The sequence below is a fragment of the Cupressus sempervirens genome, chromosome 8 (genome assembly GCF_028749045.1).
Source record: "Cupressus sempervirens isolate cs-2001-9-10 chromosome 8, ASM2874904v1, whole genome shotgun sequence".
Classification (NCBI taxonomy): domain Eukaryota; kingdom Viridiplantae; phylum Streptophyta; class Pinopsida; order Cupressales; family Cupressaceae; genus Cupressus; species Cupressus sempervirens.
The window spans coordinates 253,806,657-253,833,178 of NC_143125.1; the positions used below are offsets into that span (position 1 = coordinate 253,806,657).

General features: G+C 37.9%; 1 protein-coding gene across 4 annotated transcripts in view; it reads right to left on the minus strand.

The window, feature by feature from the left end:
• The window catches only part of LOC149542436 (SPX domain-containing membrane protein OsI_17046-like), a 288,998-nt gene that overhangs the window by 197,350 nt on the left and 65,126 nt on the right, over window positions 1–26,522 (minus strand). For all 4 annotated transcript variants that reach the window (XM_089797382.1, XM_089797379.1, XM_089797380.1 and 1 more), the window contains one exon: window positions 1,713–1,833. In XM_089797382.1, coding sequence (XP_089653508.1) covers window positions 1,713–1,833 — 121 coding nt within the window. The remainder of the gene's footprint in view (window positions 1–1,712; window positions 1,834–26,522) is intronic.

Below are 26,522 nucleotides of genomic sequence, written 5' to 3' on the forward strand. Positions count from 1 at the left end.
CGCCATTTCGGAAGTGAAAGACCCTCCCTATTTGGTTTGTCCGATTTCAGTGGGATTCAACCCTTACCCTATTTTGTCACCAGCAACACTTCGCTCGGATCTAGCAAATCAAAGCACCATCTATCTACAAATATTAATTGAATATACCTATGTTCAATTTTCATTATTTGGATTTCATCTTGTTCATGGTTTTATTATTCAAACTCACTTCCACTACCCCCACGTCTTCTTCCGTACAACTACATGAACATATAGACTCTAGATTGGCACACAGTCATTTTGTAGTAACACTGTACGGCCCATCCTGTACAGCTCACTATAATACTGTACGACCTCACAGGCTTGCATTCACTTGTCCCCCTCACCGTACATCATTTGTTCTCCATTAGCAACACTGTACGGCCATACTCCCATACCATACAACCCTTCATAATAGTATCATATTGCCACTGTACAACAGGTTCTACCATCAACACTAGCGTACAGTCACCTTCGTTAGCATCTCTAGTAAATAATTAATAGCAGGGTTGTGAAAGAAGGAAAAAGGGAACATCACAACTAAGTCCTTTTTTGAGTCATTTTCACCTTTGTAATTAAGAAGATATAGTTGTTTATATGTATTATTGTAGAAGGATGTATGGGAATGTAGTTAGATGATATGGCCGAAGATATGAGGCCCATGATCCTTATGTATATGTTTTTTAGATATTAATAAAATAATTGTTACCAACCAAAAAAAAAAAAGATAAAGATGAAACTCATTGAGGCATTCTTTTGAGGAGAAACAACAATTTGGATCAGAAAAAGAATATAATATTCACAGTAGAGAAGAAATTGTACTACAATAGGTTCTAATGACTTCACAATGTGTGTGGAGGTAGGCTTCGAGAAATGATTGCTTGGGAAACTTGTTTCCTTTGTAAAAGTATTTAGTGATGGAAACTCAATGGAGTAGTGGCAAGCTATTTACATAAAGGGAATCTCAAAAAAGTTTCAATCTAGATTTAGATAAGGAGAAAGAATAAAGATATTGTAGATATAGAAACTAATCTAGTTTTTTTCTATGTTAACTTTTTTTAGTGACTCAATGCACTATTCATGAAAAGGGGTTGTTAGGAATTGACATGGAAAGTCAATATTAATGATACAAAAAGCTAATATTATTGTTACATGTAAGATGTTTTCTTAGGTTAAACTGATAAAAACCCAACATTAAGAGTTACATAGGTGGTTAAGTGCGGTTATGTTAATTCCTTTTGTATACTATAAAAAGCAATTTATTTTGTCCACACAATTCTTATGGTAGATTCTTCAATTAACTTCTTTCTTATATTTTTAGATGACATGTTTACTCAAGTTTGTATTAAACTCCTATTTCCTTGGACATATATTGTAAGTCCTAGTTGAGGACCTCACTTGGTGATATATATTAAAATTAACTCTATTTTTCCACGAAATCTTGATTCACAATGTATATTTTGCATAATATGGAACTCAATTTTCTTTCAAACTAATAGAGTTGGAACTGCTGAAAGAAAAACTACTTTTATTTTTTTATGGAATTCAATTTTCTTTCAAACTATTAGAAATGGAACCATTAAAAGAACAAACTAATTTTATTTTTTCTGAAAAATATGGGGTCGAGGGATTACTTTGATGCTCATAATTCAAAAATAAAAAAATAAAAAATAGATTAAGAAAGAATAGGTAACCTGCTTATCTAACATAGTTGACATCTCCTTTAGAACTTGCCGACGATCAAGTTTTTCCTCTTGAACTTGTTGAGCATAATGCCTGACCTTCTTCTTCATTTGTTTGTAATTTATGTAATAGCTAAACACCAAAAACAAACATAACTATTTATTAAATCATTTAGGTCAAAAATGTCTAGAACAACTAGAAGATGTCAAAGAAAAAATTGGTTTTGATGATAAAACTGAAAAAAATTTAAATAACAATAAGATAATATCTAACTTGTTTCAACTATTTGATGTCAGAAACACTCCAAATCTATGTTTTGCGGCTGATCCATCAAAGAAAAATTCAATAAAATATATATCTTTAGCAAGATTTACATTAACAATAACAAATCTAGCTAACAAAGAAATGTCGATACACATCATTATGTCATTAGGAAACTCTTGCAATCAAATTCATGCAAGGGGTGATGCAGGTGCATAATGAGGAATCATGTCATTTTCCTATCTTCTTACTCTATTTACTTCTCCTCAGTTTGGCTCTTCTGTATGAATCAGTTTGAATTTATTCAAAAAATCACTAGGAACTACCTTTGGTCCGATGCAAAAGGTAATTCCAAATCTCATGTTGTCCATTGGAGATGGTGTACCATGAGTAAGGAAGAGGGAGGCCTTGGGCTTAAGAATCTGAGATGCCAAGGTATAGCACTTGCGGTTAAATGGATTGCCAAGGTTGTTGTGGGTAAAGAGCCATGGAAAGTTTTAGTAAGGAATAACTTAAAGGTTGCCCATCCAATCAAGGCCAAAGGTTGGCATAACCTGAGCTACAGAGATCTCCTCTCTATGGACTTGAACATAGGTGTAGGAGGGTCTAATGTTTTTAAAAGCTATTTGGAAAGGATGGAGGTATATCAGACATTTGTTTTCTGGAGGTGCTAGAACAAAGCAGGGCAATATTCCATGCAGACTAGACTCCATATGGTGGAATCTTAAGGCTGGAAATAAGCCTCTAGCCCTTGTCCAAGGGTGCTCAGCCAAAAGGTGGAATGCCTTGGGCATTGCACAATTCCAAGATATACTTGCTGATGGTGGTCTTATCTCATGGGGAGAACTGGTTAATAATTTTGGTCTGTCCCTTTCTCACTAGAGGACTTACTGCCTGACAAGTGTGTGCTCGGCAACATCCCTGTTAACCTTACTTGTTGCACCTTGTCCTCTTGCTCCACCCAGTGACAATGGCCGGACTCCACCCCCCTACATCTGATGAAGGTCAAATACATATACTCCCTCCTCTCTGCTAGCACTGACATTATCAACCATGTTCAAGTTGTTTGGAACCTTGACCTAGACATAAAGGCCTGGAAAAAACTTTTCTCCCAACTCTGGCGCAGACCCATTGAGCCTAAAGTTTGTTGCTTCCTCTAGAGGGTCTTTTTGCATAAACTCCAGTTCCTTAAGCTGGGTGATCATACTCCTAATGTCTGTTCAGTTTGCAACATGCCTGAATCAGTCCCTCGTGTGTTTTTTTATTGTGTCTATGCGAATGAAGTATGGAATTCTTTTATATTTGCTCTTGATGGTAACTTTACCTATAGTGATGTCTTATATGGTTGCATTTTAAATAACAGTAAGGAATTCAATATTTTCTGGTATGTTTTATCTTCCTATATTCTTTGGTACATTTTGAAAGCAAGGAATAACAATGTTTTTCAGGGTACGAGCAGGTATCTCACTGAGTCTGAGACTCGGTGAGGTCTGATGTTGCTTTGTAGGTAACAACTATCTTTAAGCTTAAAGAAAACAAATTCCTCCAGCTGCTAAAGGATGGTAATGCCACAGTGGAAAGGGAACAGTGAGCATACAGATACACCTTGGTCCAGTCCAAAGACAACTTTGACAATACCTCGCTGAAATGCTTCAAAAGATCCAAGTTGAACATGGGATGAACAACCATGACGCTTCCTCTATCAGGCAGATGTTCCAGTGGGGAGCTCTCGGATAGGGAATAGATTCATATACTGTCATGTTTTTCATATTGGCTCTTGCTGTGTATATCATGTTATATCTGTTGTAAGTTGTTTAATACTGTCGGTATAGCCTGTGTAGGGCGGAAACTCTGATATCTTTTGATATTGTTCATCGGTTCTATGGTTTCCTTCCATTATTTGGTTAATGATATGCAATAGTATAAGGCTTTGGATGAGGGAACTCTCTTCTAATAAGGATGGATACATCAATACTGATTATTTATAAGGTCTTAAAGAGAGGAAGTACAGTAAGAAGATGGTGTTTAGTAGAATGTTGTTCTAAATGATTACAAACCCAAGAAGCACTCCCCTAGGAACTAAGCATCTGAACAACCTCTCCTTAAGAAGGGAACTAAATTGGGAATTACGATTTCATTTTCATTGTAATAGCTAGATAATATCTTTTTCTTGTTGGCAATTTTATGCATATCTTGTTGGAAAACTAACATATGTTAAAGGTTCATTGGCCAAGAGATTCTGAACATCAGCCAAAGGACCCAAGAAATTACAAAGAGGTAGGAACATCCACCCAAGACCAGATCCATCTCTTGGGCAATTAATTCGCTGCTTAGCCCACAAGAGGTAGGAATGCCCAACCAAGACCATATTGGTGCAGAGCACCAAGGCACTTGTTTAGATTTTGAATTTGATGTTTGGTTTTCACCTACTTAGGCTAGAATAAACAAACCTTGGATGACAAGTCCATGGTTGTAAAAGAAAAACACCATTTTGTATGCCTAGGCCACTTCGTCCAAATTATAAACAAAGGTTGCTCATTAGGCAAATTTGGGTCTTTTTGTGTTTTTGGTCAAGATAGCCTAGGATTAGGTGTTCTTAGTTGGTTTTAGGTGTGTTCGAACCTTTTCCAAGTGCTAGAAATGAAATCTAATGGAAAATGCAAAAATTGCACTTTTTGTGCAAAATTGCAAAGTTGAAAAGTTGTAAAAGTTGCTCAAAAATGTAACTTGATGGAAAATGTGTCATAAATATTCAAATATTGGCTGTAACCATTGGAATAAGCCTAGGAGGGATAAATACCTCATTTGCGAGGTCTGAAGGGTGTTATGTGCGGATTGGAAGAAGTTACAATAAAGAAAATTCAGTTTTGGAGCCTTGTTCTTTGTTTTCTATACGTTGGCCATACTATACAGATTGCCAGACCTAATAAAATGATTTCTTGAGAAGGAGATTGGAAGTACCTTTCATTTTCTTTTTGCTTCATCCTTCTAAGTTCTATTTTGTTCAAGTTATTCAAATTTTAATGAAGTAGGGTTTTTAGAACAGCAATTTGGTAAATTTCTCATAAATGGGCCCCTAACTACAATCTCTCTGGTTGGATTTTCATGGCCTCCAAGGAAATGGTAGTTAGTAGGGTCCTCTTAAAGATTCCAGGGTTCCAAGACCAAAAGAGAAGTTTTGTGATTTTTCCAACCAAGCCCCAGGTCAAGTGCCTTAGAGGATTTGACCTTTTGGACATGTTGATTGGTGAATGACAGGAGTTAGAGACCTATTGGAGGGCTGAATGTTTGGAAATAACTTGTTTTAGTATTGGTGATCATTCCTAAGTGTTGGGTTTGCTTCAATTACCCCATTTCCTTTAAGTTTCTTTGTAAACCAAGCCTAACTTGATCAATTAGGTCTGCGTTGCCTAGTGAAGGAAAGGGAGTGTTGGAGTGGCACTAGAACTTGATGCAACTTTGAAAAGGGTATCCAAAACCCTGATTTTTTTTGGGTCTTGTTTGGGACTTTGTGAACTTAGATCCAAAAAGCCTCGTAAGGAGGGCTAATAGGGGCTCAGAGGACTACTGGGTGAAATTGGGGTTTGAGGCTCTAGGCAAGTGTATGACTCAAACCATTGGTGTAGTCTATGTTAATTAAGTGCCCTAAGAGCATTCCATGCCTTAGAACCCTTGGGACAAACTTTTGTGGTGTTTTCCTGGTATTAACCTAGTTGTGGGAAATTGGTCCAAAAACCATAAAGTGGGTAATCTTGATTCTTTGTCCTTGGATTCTTGGTGAAGCTGGTGGTTTTGTTTCTTTGATCCATTGAAGAATTGTGGTGTTTAGAAACCTTGTGAAAAGGTTGGAGATTTGACAATTAGTTGGTTGGTCGGAAGAGTAGGAAACCCATTTGAAGCTTCCTAGTTGTGTACTCTGCATCAAGTGGTATCAAAGCCACTGAGTATTTGTTGGGAAGGACAAGATGGTAGAGGGAGAAGATATCCCTTTGAGGATAACCAATATTGAATTGGCAAAGATACTGAAAGAGTAGATGGCTGAGAGTAGGGCAGTCAGAGAGGAAAATAGAGCAATGAGAAGAGAAATTGATAAGTTGAAAGGGCAAGTGCGGAGAGGAGACCATGAGGAGTCTGAAGAAGAAGAAGTAGAAGATGGAGATGACTTTCCTAACATGCCTAAAGATCAAAGGATCATGCTAGCAGCCCTACGGAGGCTAGGAAGGAAGGATAAAGGGGATTTACCAATGTTTGATGGAAAGTTAGAACCAGAGGCATGCATGGAATGGTTAGAGGCTCTTGAAAACCATTTTGAAGCAGATGAGATACTTGCAAATCAGAGGGTGAAAGTGGCAAAAGCCAAGTTGAAGGGACCAGCCTTAAGTTGGTGGAATTCCCTCCAAAATGAGAGGGTAGAAGAAGAGAAGCAGCCCATTGCCACATAGAAGAGGACGATGGCAGAAATCATGAAGCAATTTGTCCCAAACGATTACAAAGTAATGCTTCACAAAAGGTTGCATAACCTTAAGCAGAAGGATATGGATGTAAGTACTTATACCCAAGAATTTCATACTTTGACTCTTAGGGCTAAATTTTATGAAAATGAGAAACAAAAGCTTGTAAGGTATATTAATGGACTTAGGTACAATATACAAGATGAACTAACCTTGGTGTCAGTAGAATCAGTCCATAAGATTTATCAGCTTGCCCTAGGTACGTATAAGATGAAGTGATTTCAATCTCTTGTCCCTAAAAAAAGAAGTGAAGATGAGAAGTCTTCAAGCAATTAAAGATCATAACTTGAGTCCTACCCAAATTAACCACAAGCTGTCTCCAGACACAAAAAGAAGCCAAGCCATCAAGAAGCCTTTGCAAACTCTCTGGAGAAGAAGCAAGAAGTACCACATCATCTGCGCAAAGAAGAATGGAGATCATAACCTGATGTAAATAGTAACCATTACCAGGGAGCAAAGACTTCAACAAGAAGTCCTCAAGCTCGTCAATATATAAACTGAACAAAGTAAGAGAGAGAGGACATCCTTGTTTGACCCCAATGGTGTTGTATATCAAATCTGAAAAACTGTCGAGGGTCCTAAATCTACCAATCACAGTCTCATACAATCTCATAATAGCGGTAAGTAACATCTCAAAAATCCCAATCTCTTGAAGTCTCTCGAAAAGAGCCATCCTAGGAACAGAATCAAAAGCCTTGCAAAAGTCAACAAACAACAATAAACTTTGGCTGATCTGTGTCTAGCCTCCTCAATAATAGCCCGTACAGTAAAGGTGTGATCCATGGTCTGATAGTCAGTCCAGAAGCCTGCCTGCCCTCTAGCCATACAACCTTTCCTGTCAAGTTCACTAGCTAACATAGCATTAAGGGTTGTCGCATATAGTTTGGAAAACATGTGCCCAATCTTGATGGTTCTGTAATTCCCCAGATCAGAGATAGGACCAGTCTTGTGAATAGGATAAATCAGATGCCTGGACCAAGAAATTGGGAACCCGGTGCATATCACTCTATTAAAAAGAATAGTGAGGTAGGGGCCCAAAACTGAGGCACCAAACTTAGAGAGCTGAGCCTGGAAGGCCTCCTCATCTGTTGCTCTACTACATCTCATGGATTTGATGGCCTCAAAAATACAAGGGGTGAACAAGTGGCAAAAGAGAGGTGGAGTGGGGTGAATAGAAGACTACCCAGGGATGCCATAAAGGGCCGCGATGTGAGTGGTAAGGGAGCGAAAGTCAAGGGTGGAGGGCGGAGGGGAACAACAGGGGAAAAAGGTACACCAAAAAAGATGGGGGTTGCGGATCAGTGTGGAGTAGAGAGATTTGCACCGGGAAGCAGTAAAGGATCGTTTCTTACTACGAAGAAAACGAAGGTAAGACAAACGAAGCTGAGCAAAGTCGAGGGAGCGAGCCTCAAAAGAAAACCACACAGAGCGATGGAAAGCTTTACAGTCAACATCAAACCATTGATTCATGGGACAAGTATTATAGTGTTTGCTACAGAGGGGAAGCAGAGGACGGTGAGGGATGGAAAGGATGGCAGACTTCTGAATGGCAGTCGCAAGCAAGTCAAACATGGAAGCAGTATCACTGGAGTCAAAAAAATATGCAGGATTGAGGAGTTTCCAAAGATGAGAGGAAAAGCGTTCACAATCACCATCGAGGAAGTGGAAGCAGATGGGTGAACAAGCAGCTACAGAGGAGAGTTGACATGATTGAAGGGAAGGCAATAAAAGAGGAGAGATGTAAGTATGAATACTGAGGAGAGCATGGTCCGCAAGAGGAAGGCATAAAATGGTGAAGTTGTGGATGAAGGGGATGAAAGAGGGGTAGGTAAGGACATAATCAACAATGCTAGCACCACCACAATGAGGCTAGCAAGTGAAGAGCTCAAATCCAGGAAAGCAGGAAACACCATTCAAGATCACAAGGCCAGAAGACTCACAAAGCTGCAGCAGGTGGCGACCATAGGAAGAAAGCGCTTCTACAGCATCATCAGAAGAGTTCTGAAGTCCCAAAGTAGTTGGATCAATCTCAGTGGAGCAAAAAGAATCAGAACTTCGATCATAAAGTGGAGTTTGGAGTTCTCTGGTACTCACATTGAAATCATCAAGAATAATGATGTCCACTAAAGCAACAAAATGAGAGATAGTCTTGATAAGGTCAACAAAAGGGTCACCATCCTCGGAACCATGAATAGCATAATGGGAGGAAGTTGGCACGAAATAGAAAACAGCCATAAAGAAATCTCTCTAACAGTGACTCTTACAGTCAATGCGGACCCACAAAAATCTGGCAAACCTATCAAACTAGACAATAGACGTGCAGCTAAAAATATCATCCCTAATTAGACAAGCCATGCCACCAGATCCATGGACCCCACTCGAAGAACGAACCTCCTCTTTACACACAGATAACCACTGATAACCTATAACTCTCAAAAGAGGACACACAGGTCTCTCATGAGTCTCGGTAATAACAAGTATATTCACGAACCGCACCGCATCGCATAAAAGACCAAGTAATGACCATAACAAGCCATTACCATTCTAGCAGTTAACAAGAAGGGAGCAAGTGGAGGTCTCCCCCTTGTCCAACTACTAGCAGGACCATTATTTAGCCTTGGGGCCTATTGTGGTCTCACAACGCACACTCCATTTCCTACTAGAAATGGGGACCCCCTACTTTTTTGCGACTCCCAAACTCACACTTCAACAGTCGAGGGAAAGATGTAAAGAGTAGAAAAGAAATTAGAAAATTCAAAAAACACAAAAACATAGAAATTTGAAAAAAATATTTAAATTTTTTTTTTTTTTAAATGCATGTTTCACAAAGCGCCGCGCTATAGATTTACAAATTCCGCTGACGTAACGAGCTTGAGAAGAGATCATCAAATTGTGTCTACATAGCCTTTTGTCTCGCATGAGCGCACTTTCCGTGGCCTTGGGATTTGATGAAAGGCGAAATATCATAGGATAGTTAAAGCTTCTCATCGACAATTGCATCAGTGGATTCTAGGAAGCATTGCTCCTGTTTTCATTGGTTTCCTACCAATTCCTTCAAAAGTTTAACTTGCAGCGTGTTGTGTTCTGTAGCTTATGTCCGTTTAGGATTTCAATTTCACGTTATTTCAATTTCATGTTATTTGCTTTCAGTTTTGTTATTTGCTTTGCTAACCCCTTGTTAGAATAGGAACTCATTTTAGTTGCACTATTAGATTGCATTCATTGAAAACCTAGGAAAAACACAAAAAATATTGTTCTTTTCTGTATTATTTTGAGCCAAAAAATAGATTTACTTCATTCCAAGTCTAAATCATAACCAACAAAGGCCTCCTCGTGAACAATCACATTTATCTTCAACTGAGCGGATTTTGGTACATCGCAAGACAAATACTGAACCTTGGAGTTGATCCCCAAAAGGATTAGCTTTTCAAGAGAGGAATTGTGCAATGGATTCCTGTCGTTGACCTCGTGCAAAATGACTGCCCAACAGAAGTGGCACTAGAAGGAGGACCCTTTTTGACTCCCAGAAAGGAAGAAAATTTGTTAAAGTTTCAAAATTCTGCACTTCTACAATAATCTGCACTTCATGAAAGTTCAGAAAATTTCTTGAGTTTTTTGACAAATTCAGGTCTGCAGCTACGCAAGTCTGCTACTTCGAAGGTGCGCAGGGACGCAAAACTCTGAGGTGCGCTTTTCCAAAATAAACACAAGTTCCTTCAACTCAGTCACTTTCACAAGCATTACAGTGATAAAGGGATACTAAGAACTCCACCCATTCACATTACACATTACATCATCATTGTTCCCTTTACATTCTACTTCACACATTTCCATCATTATGCACCATGTCTTTCTTCAATGCCCAAAGTTCACCTTTGAATCTAACTAGTCCATTACATGACTTGCCCAAAAATTCTGAAAAGTTTTGCCCACGGTTCATCTATGGAGAATCACGAACAGTAGAAGATTATCTTAAAATTTTCAAGGAGATTTGTAATTGAAACCAGATTCAACATATGGACGTGGTATGCCACCTTTTTCCTTACACTCTAGGGGAAATGGCATTCAATTGGTACCTCAATCTGCCAGCGGCATCAATAAGAGATTGGAACTCTTTTGAGAGCAAGTTTCTGGAACAATTCAAGATCTATATTGATCTAGCTATCCTATATCATCAGTTCATCTCGATTAAGAGGGATCCCCACGAGACTATTTCACATTTTAATCATCACTTCTATAGGATGTATCAAAGAATGGAGTTTCCTTACATTATACCACAAGAGGCTGCCATCCAAATCTATTTTGGAACAATGAATTCATTAACTTCTATTTTTCTAAGAAGGCTCCCACCCAGAGACATTGATACCATTGAAAAGGTCTTCAAAGACGCTGTTACATTCACGAAGCAGGTTAGTGCTGCTCCAATGTCAACAATTACATATTTAGGGTATGAGTCCCAAAAGACTATATTCTTTGAGCAAAAGACTTCTCCAACTACTAAACATGAGAAAAATATGGCTACAGAATTTAAGGCCATGAAGGAGATGATGTCTCTTTTGTCCAATGAACTCATCAAAATAAAATCGAATTCCTCAAGAAACCAAGGCAATCATCCAAGACAACTTTCTGCCCAGAACAATTATTCTCAAAATCAAAGTGGAAATTTTGGCCTTTACAGTAATATTAAGAATGAGAATAATGGTATTAGAGGTATGAGACTAAGTGAAAATGGATATGGGTACAATGATGTTTCAGATCAGCCTCCCCAAATCACAAAGGAACAACCATTGCAGTTTAGTGCAATGATGTTTGAATCATATGATAAATCTACAGGAGGACAAAATGATGAAGATGATCAAGAGGAGTTTGTCTTCCCATTCAATGAACAAATTCTTCCAAGTATTGATGTCTCAATAAGTATGGACATGCCAAGAAATTTTGAGCACATAGAAAATTTTGAAGTTCCGAAACTCCATGGAGTTGTAAAAATTCTCAAAGTTGCAAAAAGTGATGGAAATGCAGAAGATCTTGAGGTTGGTGAGATTTTTGAATCAGAAAGTCATCAAGAAGAATATACCAATTCTTCCTACTGCAATATTGATTCCCCATTGGATAATGATAAGCTGCCTCCTTCAAAGCAAGATATGTCATTAGAAGAGATGGATAGAGTGTTCAATTTGGTCTCAAGCTTGATTGAGGAAATGTCTATTCGCGGGTATTCCACACACATATCAAACTATGCAATAAACGAGTCATGTAGAATCCATCCATTTGAGTTCCATTCAAAAGAAAGTTGCCCTGATTTCTTGTTAGCTTGGGAGATCGCAATGGAGGGAAAGTATGATTTTGAACAAGCTTCTTTGTGATATGAGGCAAAAAACATCTTGGTTGATGATAGTGATGAATCCTGTAATTTGAAAGGAAGGCTGGTGATTGATTTTACTAGTCCGAAGGAACCTAAAGCGGAGCCTAAAGTGTTTCCATGTGCGCGTGAAGTTGTGAACCATGAGATAAGACCACGAGAAGGAGAATTACAATGTGTGTGTACTCCTATGGTGGGGGACTCGCTGGTTCAGGTGATATCTTTCCATTATCCCTCTCAGTTTGATGATTTTCAATTTGAATATGATGCGAAAGGTAAGAGAATCTATTTGTGGATTAATCATGGTCATGGAGAGTTACCGCAACTTCTGATTTTGTGTAATTTATGCCCGGAACTTGAACCAAGATCGTCCAAATTTTATTTTTCTGAGTACAAAGACAAGTCAGCATTTTTTAGGACTATTTGGGGTGGTTCATTACAATTGCACATAATGAGAAATCTACTGACAACTACCCCACATTCTTATTATTCAAGGTCTTCTGTAGATAAGTTTTTGTTTTTGTTTTTTGTGTGTTTTTGTTTTTTTTTCTTAGTCTCTTTAGTCTTTCTAGTTAGGTGTTAGTTTGCTTTGAGTCGAGTCTTTTGTTTGGATTTCATTTCTGTCTGCTTCTTTTCTTTTTCTTTTTTAGTCATGCCAGTCTGAGGGTTAGGTGCAATCAAGATTTTGTCTTGACGTATCTCATTAAACCACTCCTTGTGGTTTCAACTTTTAGGAAGAGGTATTTCTTTGTCAAAACATTTTAATGATTTTGTTTCTGACACCGAGGAACGAATGTTACTTGTAGTAATAGGGGACTTTTAGTCTTGAATTCAGAGTTTCAGATTGACAAGTTCTCAACACTTTGCAAATTTAAAAGATTGATTATCTTAGGTGTTTTCGAACCAAGGATGAAGGTAACAAGGGATAGTCCAAACCCCATTGGTTCAAATAGAAGGATCTTCTCGGAGGAATTCTAAGATTATTGTTTGGCATGAGAGTTTCTAAAAGTTCTTAAAAGAGGAACGCAAGGGATGTTCACTAAAGATCGAATCCGAGAAATGACACCAATGTCTTGGCCACACAGTCTAAGCGTGGTCAAGGTATAGAAAGAAAATAAAAAAGAAAGGTGTTAAGAATGAAGGATTTTACAAAGGCTAAGAAAGGTGATCCGATTATAGGGATATGCACTCAAAATAAGCTATCCAATACCAAAGTATTGCTTCATCAAATAATCAAATGGAGACATTATGAGCTACATGGAACAAGTATCCAAAGGATTTCCAAGGACTTCAAATAAAAAGTGACAGCCGCCAAGAGCCCTTAGAACTGATTCTCTCATCTAGTCAAACAAAGGATTGATAAACAGCTTTCACGAACATTCCTAATGAACAAGCTAGATGGGGTGGAAGATTGTTCCCAAGTTGTCAAAAAATTTTGATAGATTGCATTCTGAGATGTCGAAGGAGATGGACAAACTGAACTTGGATATTCGAGATTATGAGGTTTTGACTGCAAAGTGGCCTGAAATACGCTTGGAGTATTCGTGATTCAGTTGATGTTGGACACATATTGGAGAAATGTTTGCTGATGAAGAAATGCCTTAGTCATTTCTTCCTTTTTGTTGGGGCTATTTGTTGTGGTCTCACAACGCACACCCCATTCCTTACTAGGAATGGGGACCCCCTACTTTTTTCTGACTCCCGAACTCACACTTTGAGAGTCGATGGAAAAGATGTTAAGAATTTTTTTTTTTAAATTAGAAAATTCAAAAAACACAAAAACATAGAAAAATTTGAAAAAAAAAAATTTTAAATGCGCGTTTCACAGAGCGTCGTGCCGGGCGCCCACCTACGTGCACCGCGCATCCCGCGCGTGCGACTTCCAAAAATCTTGCTCCTCTACACACTCGTCCACTTCGCGCCACATGCCATCACTCCGCACGCGCATCGCACCTCCCATTCACCTCCCGCGGGCCATGCAACTAGTTTTTTAAAGTTTTTATTCCAATATCATTAGGGTGTGTCTTAATTAAGTGTTTTTCAACTCTACGGACTAATATTTGCTTCTTTGTGTAGGGAAAAAAGGCATCCTCAACTTGTCAGGGTCATAACTTTTGACTCGGAGCTCAGAATTCAAAACCGTTTACACCGTTGGAAAGAATTGAAGATCTAACTTCAGTCCCTAAAACAACGAGCCTTCGACTGCCTAGGTTTAGGGACCAACAAAGGTTTCGACTTGAAATTTTGAGCAGAAGACCTCTGAAAAAGCCATTTAAAAACACCTAGAAAATCTTGTGAAAAAATATGAAAAAGTTTCAAACATTTGATAATTTTGGATAGTCTAGATCATTTGGTTTCTCGCCGGGAAGGATAGGGCAATTGGAGAGACGACAAAGGTTGAAGATACAAAGGTTGGACACATGAAGCGAAATAGGTTCCTCATCTTATGTAGTTATTAATGACAAGATTCAACGCAGGTGCCTTGGGATTTTAGATCGAAGAAGCAGGAGTTCAAGTTTATGAAAGTGATTGGCTATAAAGAGGGTATAAATCATCAAAAAGGGGCAAAATATGTACACAAAAAGTGATCTAAAACCCCATTTGAGCATAACCCAAAAACCATTTTCAAAATTGACAACTTTGATTTTTTGGCGATTTGAGCTATCAAGGTGCACAGGTGCGCAGCTCCGCATTTTGGAGGTGTGCATTTTTGAGGTCCGCAACTCTACAGGTACGCAGGTCCGCAGCTCCACAATTCAGAGGTGCGCTAATAGTTAACTGCTAGTTCCAAAAATAGTACTTTCCATGCATCGGGAGCGCATTTTGACGACAGTTTAACTTCGACACACGCCTAGTGAATGACCAGCTTCTATTTTTGACACCTCCATGCACTTCCACTTCGATTGATAGCTTTCTCCTACTTTCTCTCTCATGCTTTCTTTGTTTTTGACATGTAAAGGGCTCATGCATCCAATTAATGAATAAAATATGGATGGAGTCCCTCTAAGCACCAGATTAATTGTTAGTCTGTATATATTTAGTTTGTTTTAATGTTTTAAAAGCATTTTATTGCATGAAGATATCTCTCACTCTCAACACAAATTGAGGAGACGATTTCTTATAAATACCCCATTGTAAAATGTAACAAGGGCCATCGTTATTATGCAATAAAATTATACTTTTGGCGCTCGCATTTAGAGTGTAGTGATTCTTGCCTGAATGTGTCATTGTTTTGTGAATTTTGTTCATGAGATTGTGATTGAGCCAAAAGTTTATTGCGTTGTTTTTGGTTGTGCAATCTTTTAGTTTTGGTGTTTGCTACAAATTCATGAATTGCATTGACATAACGAGCTTGAGAAGAGATCATCAAATTGTGTCTACATAGCCTTTTGTCTCGCATGAGCGCACTTTCCATGGCCTTGCGATTTGATGAAATGTGAAATATCATATGATAGTTAAAGTTTCTCATCGACGATTGCATTAATGGATTCTAGGAAGCACTGCTCATGTTTTCATTGGTTTCCTACTAATTTCTTCGAAAGTTTAACTTGCAGCGTGTTGTGTTCTATAACTTGTGTCCGTTTAGGATTTCAATTTCACGTTGTTTCAATTTCATGTTATTTGCTTTCAATTTCGTTATTTGCTTTGCTAACCCCTTGTTAGAATAGGAACTCATTTTAGTTGCACTATTAGATTGCATTCATTGAAAACCCAGAAAAAACACAAAAAATATTGTTCTTTTGTGCATTATTTTGAGACAGAAAACAGATTTACTTCATTCCAAGTCTAAATCAGAACCAGCAAAGGCCTCCTCGTGAACAATCACATTTATCTTCAACTAAGAGGATTTTGGTACGTCGCAAGACAAATACTGAACCTTGGAGTTGATCCCCAAAAGGATTAGCTTTTCAAGAGAGGAATTGTGCAATGGATTCCTGCCATTGACCTCGTGCAAAATGACCACCCAACAAGGCCCTACCTCTCTTCCCATCCACTAGGGGGGGAATCCCGAATAACTACTTTGAGATATCTGATAACTACCCATTTACCAGCCCACCTCGCCTCTGCCACAATACCACGAGCATGTTTAAGTTCTGAAACTTGAGACTTCGTGAGATCTTCATCAAGGAAGATCTTGGAAGGGAGAGAGAATAGCTTCCTTTAGCTCGAAGAGCACGAAGCCTATCTGTAAGTGATAGAAACCAGATAAACAAGACATCACCATGTCCAACCCAACACTTATCCAATGTGATGTCGGAAAGACCAAGCTGATCACTAAGGAAAGAGCATCCAACTAAGAGAGGATCAAATATAGAAGGGAGTCCATGAACCCGTAGATTGAGCTCATGAACCCGCCTAACCTACTCATCCACAAACTCTCGTAAACACTAGAAGAAGAAATCCCTGAAACACCCGCGAACCCTTGGATCCTGAAAAGATAGTAACCCATAACCAGTATGAAGAAGTCGTCGCTGGTGAGCCGGAGCAGACAATAAAGAAAAAACCACGCAGTCAAAACGCTCGCACTAATACTGTTCACCACGCCTACACAAGCACAGACTTCAAAAGACATGGGCAGCTGCAGAAGAAAGGATGGAGGTGTGCAAAAACGGAGAGGAGAAAATCATCGCAGGAGTCATGGTCACGTGCAAAAAAAATTATTTTTTGGAAGGGGAACAAGTGTCTTCACAGGCAGGTGTTACAATTGGAATCAAGTGGGTCACCAATCTTTTAGGTGTTCAGAGAAGCAAGGATCCATGAGCAGCACAAGTGAAAGAAGAATTAACTTGTTACAAGATGAGGATGTACAAAGCACAAGTTCTCATGCCAAGACAACAGATCCAGCGACAGGAGAGTGCCTCATGCTGAAGAGAACTCTCTTGAAGGTACCCACTAATAAAGAGCCACCACAAAGGAGGTCATTGTTTAGGACCACATGCAAGGTAAGTGGTAAAGTTTGTAGAGTTATTGTTGATTCTGGTTCAACTGATAATTTGGCATCGAAAGAGATAATAGACAAGTTAGGATTGCAAACAATACCTCATCCTTACCTGTATAGAGTGTCTTGGTTGAACAAGGAGCAACATGCCTTGATTAGTGAGCAAGTATGGATAGAATTCCATATTGGGGAGTATAGAGATAAAAATTTATGTGACGTAATTGAGATGGATGCATGCCATTTACTTTTAGGGAGGCCTTGGCAGTATGATGTAAATGCTAGGAATGATGGGAAACAAAATATTTATAGCATAACCAAGGATGGAGAAACTTTCACTATGAGGCCACTCCCTGATGATGAAAGCCATAGGGTGACTAGTGTCATGATGGTAGAAGGTAAAGAGTTTTTGCAGACCATTAAGGAGGAGAAAACACCATGCTTTTCCATCATGGTCAGACCTAAGAAGGAAGTCAAAAATATTCCCCAAGCCAAGAGTGTGGAACATCAAGTAGGACCCAGAGAGATCAGGGAGTTGTTGGAACAGTATAAAAGTGTTGTTGCAGGCAGGGAACCAAAAAGTTTGCCACCACAGAGGGAGATAAGCCATTGTATAGATTTGATACCTGGTACTACATTACCCAATAAAGCAGCCTACAAGCTTACCCCTAAACAAAATGCAAAATTAGCAAGGCAAATTGAAGAGTTGTTGACCAAGGGCTTTATAAGGAAGAGTGTCAGTCCTTGTGTTGTACCTATCATACTAGCTCCTAAAAAGGAAGGGACATGGAGACTATATATGGATTCCAATGCCATTAATAAGATAACAATCAAATATAGGTTCCCCATGCCAAGAATTGAAGATCTTTTGGATTGTTTAGCAGGCGCAAGTCATTATTCAAAGATGGACTTAAAGAGTGGTTACCATCAGATTAGGCTGAGGGAAGGTGATGAATGGAAAACAACCTTCAAGATAAACAAGGGATTGTATGAATGGCTTGTGATGCCATTTTGTCTATCTAATGCACCTAGCACATTCATGAGACTCATGAATGAAGTTTTAAAGCCTTTTAATAACAAGTTTTGTGTTGTTTATCCGGATGACATTCTTGTTTTTAGCAGGAGTAGGCAGGAGCACCTAAAGCACTTGGAGTTAGTCCTTGAAAGGTTACATAAGGAGCAACTGAAGATAAACTTGGAGAAGTGTTCATTCTTGCAAGAAGAATTGGTGTTCCTTGGGTTCATCATTTCCAAAAATCAGTTGAAGATAGATCCATCCAAGGTGGAAGCAATAATGAATTGGTCTACACCTAGGACTGCCACTGAGGTAAAAAGCTTTCATGGTCTTGCAAGTTTTTTATAGAAAGTTTGTGAAGAACTTTAGTGGTGTTTGTGCCCCTATGATTGATACTATAAAAGGGGGGAGAAAATGTAAACTTATGTGGAATAGTGAGGCAGATAAATCATTTGAATACCACAAGAGGAGAGTTGCAGAGCAACCTATCTTAGCATTATCTTATTTCCATAAGGTGTTCACAGTGGAATGTGCTGCTAGTAACAAGTTAATAGGAGGAGTGTTAAGCCAGGAAGGGAGGCCTATAGCCTTCTTCAGTGAAAAACTAAATGAAGCTAAGAAAAAGTATTCAACTTATGATTTGGGGATGTATGCTTTGGTACAGTCTTTGAGAAAATGGAGGCATTATCTATTGCCCAAAGAATTTATTGGTTTTACTGATAACCAAGCTCTTAGCTTCCTGAATAGGCAGGAAAATCTGAACCACAGACATATAAAGTGGATGGAGTTCATCCAAGCTTACACCTTCTCCATTAAACACAAGAAAGGGACAGCAAATAAAGTTGTAGATGCCATTAGCAAGAGAAATTTGACTGTCACAGAGATCCAAATGAGTAGCATTGGTGTAGAAGCCATAAAGAACATGTATGCAATAGATGAAGACTTCAAGTTGGCATATGAGGTTTGTCAAGCCATGAATGAAAGGTATCATACCGATTTTCCTGAGTTTATTTTACAAGATAGGCTATTATTTAAAGGTAATCAGCTTTGTGTACCTAAAGGACCAGTTAGAGAGAACATTGTCAAAAAAAAGCATTATGGGAATCTTGCAGGGCATTTTGGCATTGATAAGACCTTATAGAGCAGGTTAGAAGGTTCTTCTATTGGCCAAAAACATAGGCAGATATTAGGAAGTTTGTAGAATACTGCTTGGTATGTCAAAAGGCCAAAGGAAGATCATCAAATGTTGGACTATATACTCCTTTACCTACACCCACTAAGCCATGAGACTCCATCGGCATGAACTTTGTAATGGGGTTGCCTAGGACTAAGAATGGATTTGATAGGATATATGTTGTTGTTGACAAGTTCTCTAAAATGACTCATTTTCTACCTTGTAAACAAACTCATGATGCTTCTCACATTGCTGGTATCTTCTTTAAAGTAGTTAGACTCCATGGTTTACCATTATACATTGTGTCTGATAGGGATTCCATATTTCTTGGACATTTTTGGAGGACTTTATGGAAGAGGCTAGGTACACAATTGTCATTTTCTTCAGCATATCATCCCCAATCAGATGGCCAGACTGAATTCATTAATAAATCATTGGGTAACCTACTGAGATCTCTAACTAAGGAACATGTAGTTGCTTGGGATGTTGTTCTTCCATAGGCAGAGTTCTCATATAATGATTCAGTGAACTGAAGTATAGATTTAACACCATTTCAGATTGTGTATGGAGATCATCCAAGAGGAGTCTTGGAGTTGAGAGACTTGGGAGACAGTCACAAGAGGAGTGCCCAAGCTGAAGATTTTGCAGAGGAAATGAAGGAAATCCATCAACAAATAAAGGATAAATTGGACCTTACAACAAGCAAGTATAAAGCACATGTTGATAAGAAGAGGAGAGACTTACATTTTCAAGTGGGGACTCTAGTATTGATTCACCTAAGGAAAGAAAGAATGCCAAGGGAGAAGTACACTACACTAATGATGAAGAAGAGAGGCCTATTCAGAATTTTGAAAAAATGTGGTAACAATGCCTATCATATTGATCTGCCTACTGATTTAGGGATTTCTCCTATATTTAATGTGGCAGATATCTATGCTTTCAAGGGTCCAAGGGAGATTGGAGAAGTTTAGGCAGTGCAACAGAAAGAAGAAGCAGATTTACTACAAGAACTACCACAAGTGCCTAAACCTACCATTGAAGCCATTTTGGGAAAAAGGCAAACACAAAAGACGAGGAAAGGATACTATGACCACTTAATCAAGTGGACAAATAAACCATCAAAGGATGCAATTTGGCTCTCAAAGAAGGACATCATCAAACTTGGGAGCAGACTTGAAGATATTCCAACTCAAGAGACTTGAGTTCCTTTTCACCTGGGGAGTATCGTGCAGAGCACCAAGGCACTTGTTTAGATTTTGAATTTGATGTTTGGTTTTCACCTACTTAGGCTAGAACACAAACCTTAGATGAGAATTCCATTGTTGTAAAATCAAGACACCATTTTGTATGCTTGGGCCACTTCGTGCAAATTATAAGCAAAAGTTGCTCATTAGGAAAATTTGGGTCTTTTTGTGTTTTTGGTCAAGATAGCCTAGGATTAGGTGTTTTTAGTTGGTTTTAGGTATGTTGGAACCTTTTCCAAGTCCTAGAAATGAAATCTAGTGGAAAATGCAAAAATTGCACTTTTTGTGCAAAATTGCAAAGTTGAAAAGTTGAAAAAGTTGTGAAAGTTGCTAAAAAATGCAACTTGGTGGAAAATGTGTTATAACTATTCAAATATTGGTTGTAACTATTGGAATAGACCTCGGAGGGATAGATACCTCATTTGTGAGCTCTGAAGGGCATTATGTATGGATTGGAAGAAGTTATAATAAAGAAAATTCCTTTTTAGAGCCTTATTCTCTATTTCCTGTTCATTGGCCGTATTATATAGATTGTCAGACCTAATCAATGATTTCCTAAGAAGGAGATTAGAAGTACCTTGCATTTTCTCTTGGTTTCATCCTTCTAAGTTCTTTTTTGCTCAAGTTATTCAAATTTTAGTGAAGTAGGGTTTTTAGAACAGCAATTTGGGGCATTTCTCATAAATGGGCCCCTAACTACAATCTCTCTAGTTTGATTTTCATGGCCTCCTAGGAAATGGTAGTTAGTAGGGTCCTCTTAAAGATTCCATGGTTCCAAGATTGGAAGAGAAGTTTTGTGATTTTTCCAACCAAGTTCTAGGTCAAGTGCCTTGGAGGATTTGACCTTTTGGATGTGTTGTTTGGTGAATGACAGGAGTTAGAGAACTGTTGGAGGCTGAACATTTGGAAATAACTTGGTTTAGTGTTGATGATCATTCCTGAGTGTTGGATTTGCTTCCATGACCCCATTTCCTCTAAGTTGCTTTGTAAACCAAGCCTAACTTGATCAATTAGGTCTATGTTGCCTAGTCAAGGAAAGGGAGTGTTGGAGTGGAATTAGAACTTAATGCTTTGGAATTTGATGCAACTTTGAAAAGGGTATCCAAAACCCTGATTTTTTTTGGGTCTTGTTTGGGACTTTGTGAAGTTATATCCAAAATGCCTCATAAGGAGGGCTAATAGGGGCTCATAGGGCTACTAGGTGAAATTGGGGTTTGAGGCTTTGGGCAAGTGTATGACTCAAACCATGGTGTAGTCTGTGTTAATTAAGTGCCCTAAGATCATTCCACACCTTAGAACCCTTGCGACAAACTTTTATGGTGTTTTCCTAGTATTGACCTAGTTGTAGGAAATTGGTCCAAAAACCATAAAGTGGGTAATCTTGATTCCTTGTCCTTGGATTCTTGGTGAAGCTGGAGTTTTTGTTTCTTTGATCCATTGAAGGATTGTGGTGTGCTGTAACCTTGTGAGAAGGTTGGAGATTTGACAGTTAGGTGGTTGGTTGGAAGAGTGGGAAGCCCATTTGAAGCTTCCTAGTTGTGTACTCTTCATCACATATCAATCTCTTGGGGTAATCAATTTGTCACTTAGCCCACAAGAGGCAGGAATGTACAACCAAGACTAAATGCATCTCTTGGGGTAAACCATCTTTCTTCTTTTCCAACAAGCAGAATTAACTTAGAAGGTTTCTTTTTTTAGTACCAATCTGTAAAATACTAAAATGCCTTCCTCAACTCAAACTGCTAAGCCTCATATAATTTAGCATTGATAGTTGTCTTGCATGTTGTGACCATAATTTCTGCTGCTTCTGTTTGTACTTTTCAATTTTTCAATTTATCAATAAATTTGACAAACTGCATTAACAATATTAGGGAAGGCTTCCAATACTATTTCTGGTTTGCAAATGTACTGTAATTCTTCATTCATTTTTTCCCTCTTACACCTCGTTGGTCAAAGGATGCATGCTCTCATTCTTGAGGCTGGAGGAGTTTCCTAGTGTCTTTCCTTATTCTTAGAGCTACTGAAAAGCCCCAACTTCCTAGGTTGATTTTTTTTTGTTTCTAATTTGTTCAAGAAGATGGGATAAGGGCTTTCTATATCCCATTGCCTCTCTTTCTTTTCGCACACTGACAAAGATTCATTTCTTGTCATAACCCTCAAGCTTAATTATTGTAATTCTATGTAATGTCCCCTCTTTAGTTCGACATGGCATTGATCATGGATTTGCCTATTCCAGACTCTCGTAGGCAAATGGTGTGGAGAGAGAGTCAATTCTGCGGATCAGATGGTCATATCTTGCTCTTGAAGAAGTGTTAAGAGGTTATATTTTATTATTATGTGTTATTGGGGCCTACATGTTATAATTTTAAGTTGAGTTGCACTTTTATTTTATAAAATTACTTTATTATAAAAAGTGCATTATAATGAGATTTTATAAAGTATGTTTCTAGAAGTTCTAGCAACTTCTTAGAAAAGTGAATAAATAGAGGGCTGGGCCTCTCATTTGGACATGCTTGGATTTGAGATTTCTTCTACTTCTTCCATTGTGGAGCAAATTTGTAGTCTCTTGGGTCTGCAAATTATTATTTGATCTTTGGGAACGAATCATTCCCTTGGATTGGCGACTTTGAGGGTGTGAAATATCACCTGAATTGTTGCATTTGAGGAGTTGGTAATGCAGCCATCTCATTTGGACTTCATTGAGATTCAGTTATAAGAGTTTACTTTGGTTGGAATAAGGGTTTCAGTTGTGCCCTAGCATTTGTGGATTGATTAACAGGGTTTGAAGACACAATTGTGCATTATTTTCAGACTGCCAGTCCAGGGTTTGGACCCACGTTTTTGCTCATAACTCCTAATTGGCTTGACGGATGAATTTCATATTTTAGGGGGTTATTCAGCAACCCTAGGCGCCCAGATTTATTGCTTTTGGAGTGACAAAAAACGCTGCAATATTTTTATCTAGCAGCCGTACCAGGCCGTACCTGTATGGCCCTGTCAGTTGGGCAGCAGCAGCAATTTTGTGAGTCGGTTTGGGGCAGATTGTGAGGTCTTCGTGTGGCATTAATCCAGCATTCATATCCGGAAAAATTGGAGCTATTCCAAGTGCACAAAATATTGATTGCCAAAATATTGCATGTTAAGAATTAGAACAGTCAGCATTGTCATTGCATAAATAGTTATTTCCAGTCATTAATAACTGTTGTAAAAGTTTCGTCATTTGCATTCCAAATCTGAACTGGGTTATTGTTCATGTCATAACATTGCATTGTCAAGAGCTTGATGTATTAGAAGTGCATAGTTGTGACAGTCTCTCATTGTAATCAGTTCTATTTGCTGTCATAAAATCAGAATTGCATTGGACTTCATATTTGAGTTTCATATTGTCATCTATCTCTTATATTGGTAGTGTTATAATCTGGAATTGTTGTTCATACATTATTGGCATCATATATTGAGGCTTCGTTGTACAACAATTAGTAATATTGCAGCCTTATTCGGTTACATGCCAACTGTTTGACAAAATTCCTAAGTCCAGTTTGAGGGTTTCAGTGGCCTTTATAGTAAGGGTCATTACATTCTATTATTATTTGTATTTGCACCTCACATTGGCAATATTATGAGATAGATTAGTGAGAGAATATTGACTAGGTCAATATCTATCAGACCTACTGATCTTTGAAGATAGTGCGGTCCTTATCTAAAGATCTGGGATTATTCTCAATTTCGATCTTCCCTTGGTCAATGAGATCTTGGATGAATCCTTTGCCATTTCTTTCAAATAATTTTCCCAAGAATCGTATGATATCTTTCACTCTTCATACAAACATCTGGGATTGAGTTATTACATGAGTTACTAGCATTCTATTTTCTACACCAAACATACATTTTGGAATAAAAGTATTCCTGGCCTTCAACAAAGCAGTTGATTATCAATAGGGTGTTGTGTTAATTCCTGAATTTTAGTGGACTGTGCTTCTCTTTACCTTTGGCTCTTTAACAGGAGTTTTATTTTCTATCCTAAACCTTGCTGATTATTGCAAAGAGACACATCATTGTGACATGTTAAGGGATTTTTTTCTTAGCATTCCAAATAAATTGTTTCTATGGACTTTTAAACTTGTCTATGGATATGACTATCTCTGTGATCTGTAAATTTACTTCATGATCCTTCGTCTTAGAATCTAATTGTCAACCATGTGCTTCAATACCTGGTCAAATCCTTTCAAGGTTGAAAAGTCCATATATTGAAAACATCCATTTTTAGCTGGCTCTCCATTTTACAGAGTTTGTGGAATTGAGAACTCACCTTTGAGGTGCTGTAATTTTCATTTTTCCTCTTTCTAGAGCCCTTAAAGCTCTTTGAATATGTTACATTAACCACAGTTTGTCACTCAAGCTCGAAGAAAAGGTTTTTTGATACCACTTGTAATGTACCATTTTAGGATTTCCCTAAATCTTGCCTTTTGGACCACTGCTATGATTCAGGCAGATCTGATTTTATGCAGATCACTTTGGACGCTGATCACTGCTCTTTCAATGAATGCTTATGCTGACTGGATTGAGGTATATGCTTGGTTTTGGAATGATTACTTGATCTCCTTGATTGCTTTAAATGATACTTTATACACTATTGACAAAAGAGTCACCGCCTTTCATAGAGTTGAGTCACCACTTTTCATTGTTGCTTTTGCAAATATATATTATTCCCCAAATGAATCTCCCTTGGATGTCCTCCTAAAATGAAACTTCCTCCCCTTTATATTTTCCAATGCAAGGGAGAGTCACACCTCTTCTTCATATTTGCCCTTTGTAATCATCACAACCTTTCACAATTACCACCCTTTGGAAGACTCACAACCCTTCATCATGCTACCCCTTTGGAAGGTACTTCCTTACTCTCTTCCTCTTCCTTTCTTCTTCCATTAATCATTCCTTTTATCAGATGCTCCTTTTTTCCTTTCTCCCTATCAAAAGACCTCTTCTCCATGTTTGAGGGTGTCACAAGTCTTCATGGCATGGCCCTTGACCTTTCATTAAACTTATATAACTTATAATCATATTATATTATATTTTATTACTACATTTTTTATATTTTAAATTTGTTATTATTAGTTATTTTTAATCCTATTTCAAAAAGGGGATATTACAATAATATATTAACATAGTGTTATCTCCAAAATCTGCACCCTGAAATTTGCTTTAAGTCCTAAAACTTGCAGCGATTTTGGAGAAACATGGGATCAGCCAGAAGTTGTGGGTAACTTATAATTTGGCTGAACCTCCGGATCCTAGGCCGGTTCCTGTATAATATATCTTATACCTTACATATACTAATGGAAATGTGGAAAAAACTTTCAAATGGAAAAGAGTAAAAAGATGACTTAAAACTCGGAAAACTTAAAGAAGTAAGGTGATACACCAAAATTGATAACACAGATTACTGCTATACTTGAGACACAATGAAAGATTTGACAAGACATTCACAAGAATCCTTATTTGAAAATCTACTAATTCACATCAATAATTTAAGAGAAGGTCTATGAACTCTGAAAATATACGAAAGGATTTTGATCACAATCGAATACATCAATAATTTAAACACAATTCAAAACCTGTGAACAGCTATTTATAAAGAAAGTACCAGATAAGACATCATTCATAAAGGTTTATAATTAAAACACAATTTGAATAACATCAATCACCTTAACGCACACAACTAAATCTGTCAACTCCAAAATTGATTCTAATGAAAACTCTATTTTCATCAAAGGTCCTTAAAACAGTACATCTGCATAATGGATCAGCATCATAAAAAATTATACTTAAGGATCAAATCACATAAGCATCCTCTCTCAAAATCTGAACTCCTTCCTCATAAATAAGAGGAGTATATATAAACAATACAACTGCCGCAAAGCAGAAAAGCTGGGTCGAAATAATGAGTTAACTCATTATTAATGACCTCTAAAAACTCCAAAAATATGCCCCAAATATCTCAAACTGAGCTTCTACCATCCATGCATAAGAAAAGTCTAAAGAATGTCCCCCAAACTGCCACAAATCACTCCATTATACACTCTGAACTCTTCAGTCTGAACTGGGCCTCTAAAAATATCAACTGAGACTGCCCCTCAAAATTTGGCATTTTTAAAAAAAATACCGATTTCTCCATCTTCTTGTCTTGACTCTATATTTAATTATTATTTTTTAATTGCATGAATGTTTATTATTTTTTAATAATTGATTTATAAGGCTATCAATTATTTAAACTAATAATTACAATCAAAATATCTATGCAATTAAAAATAATAAACA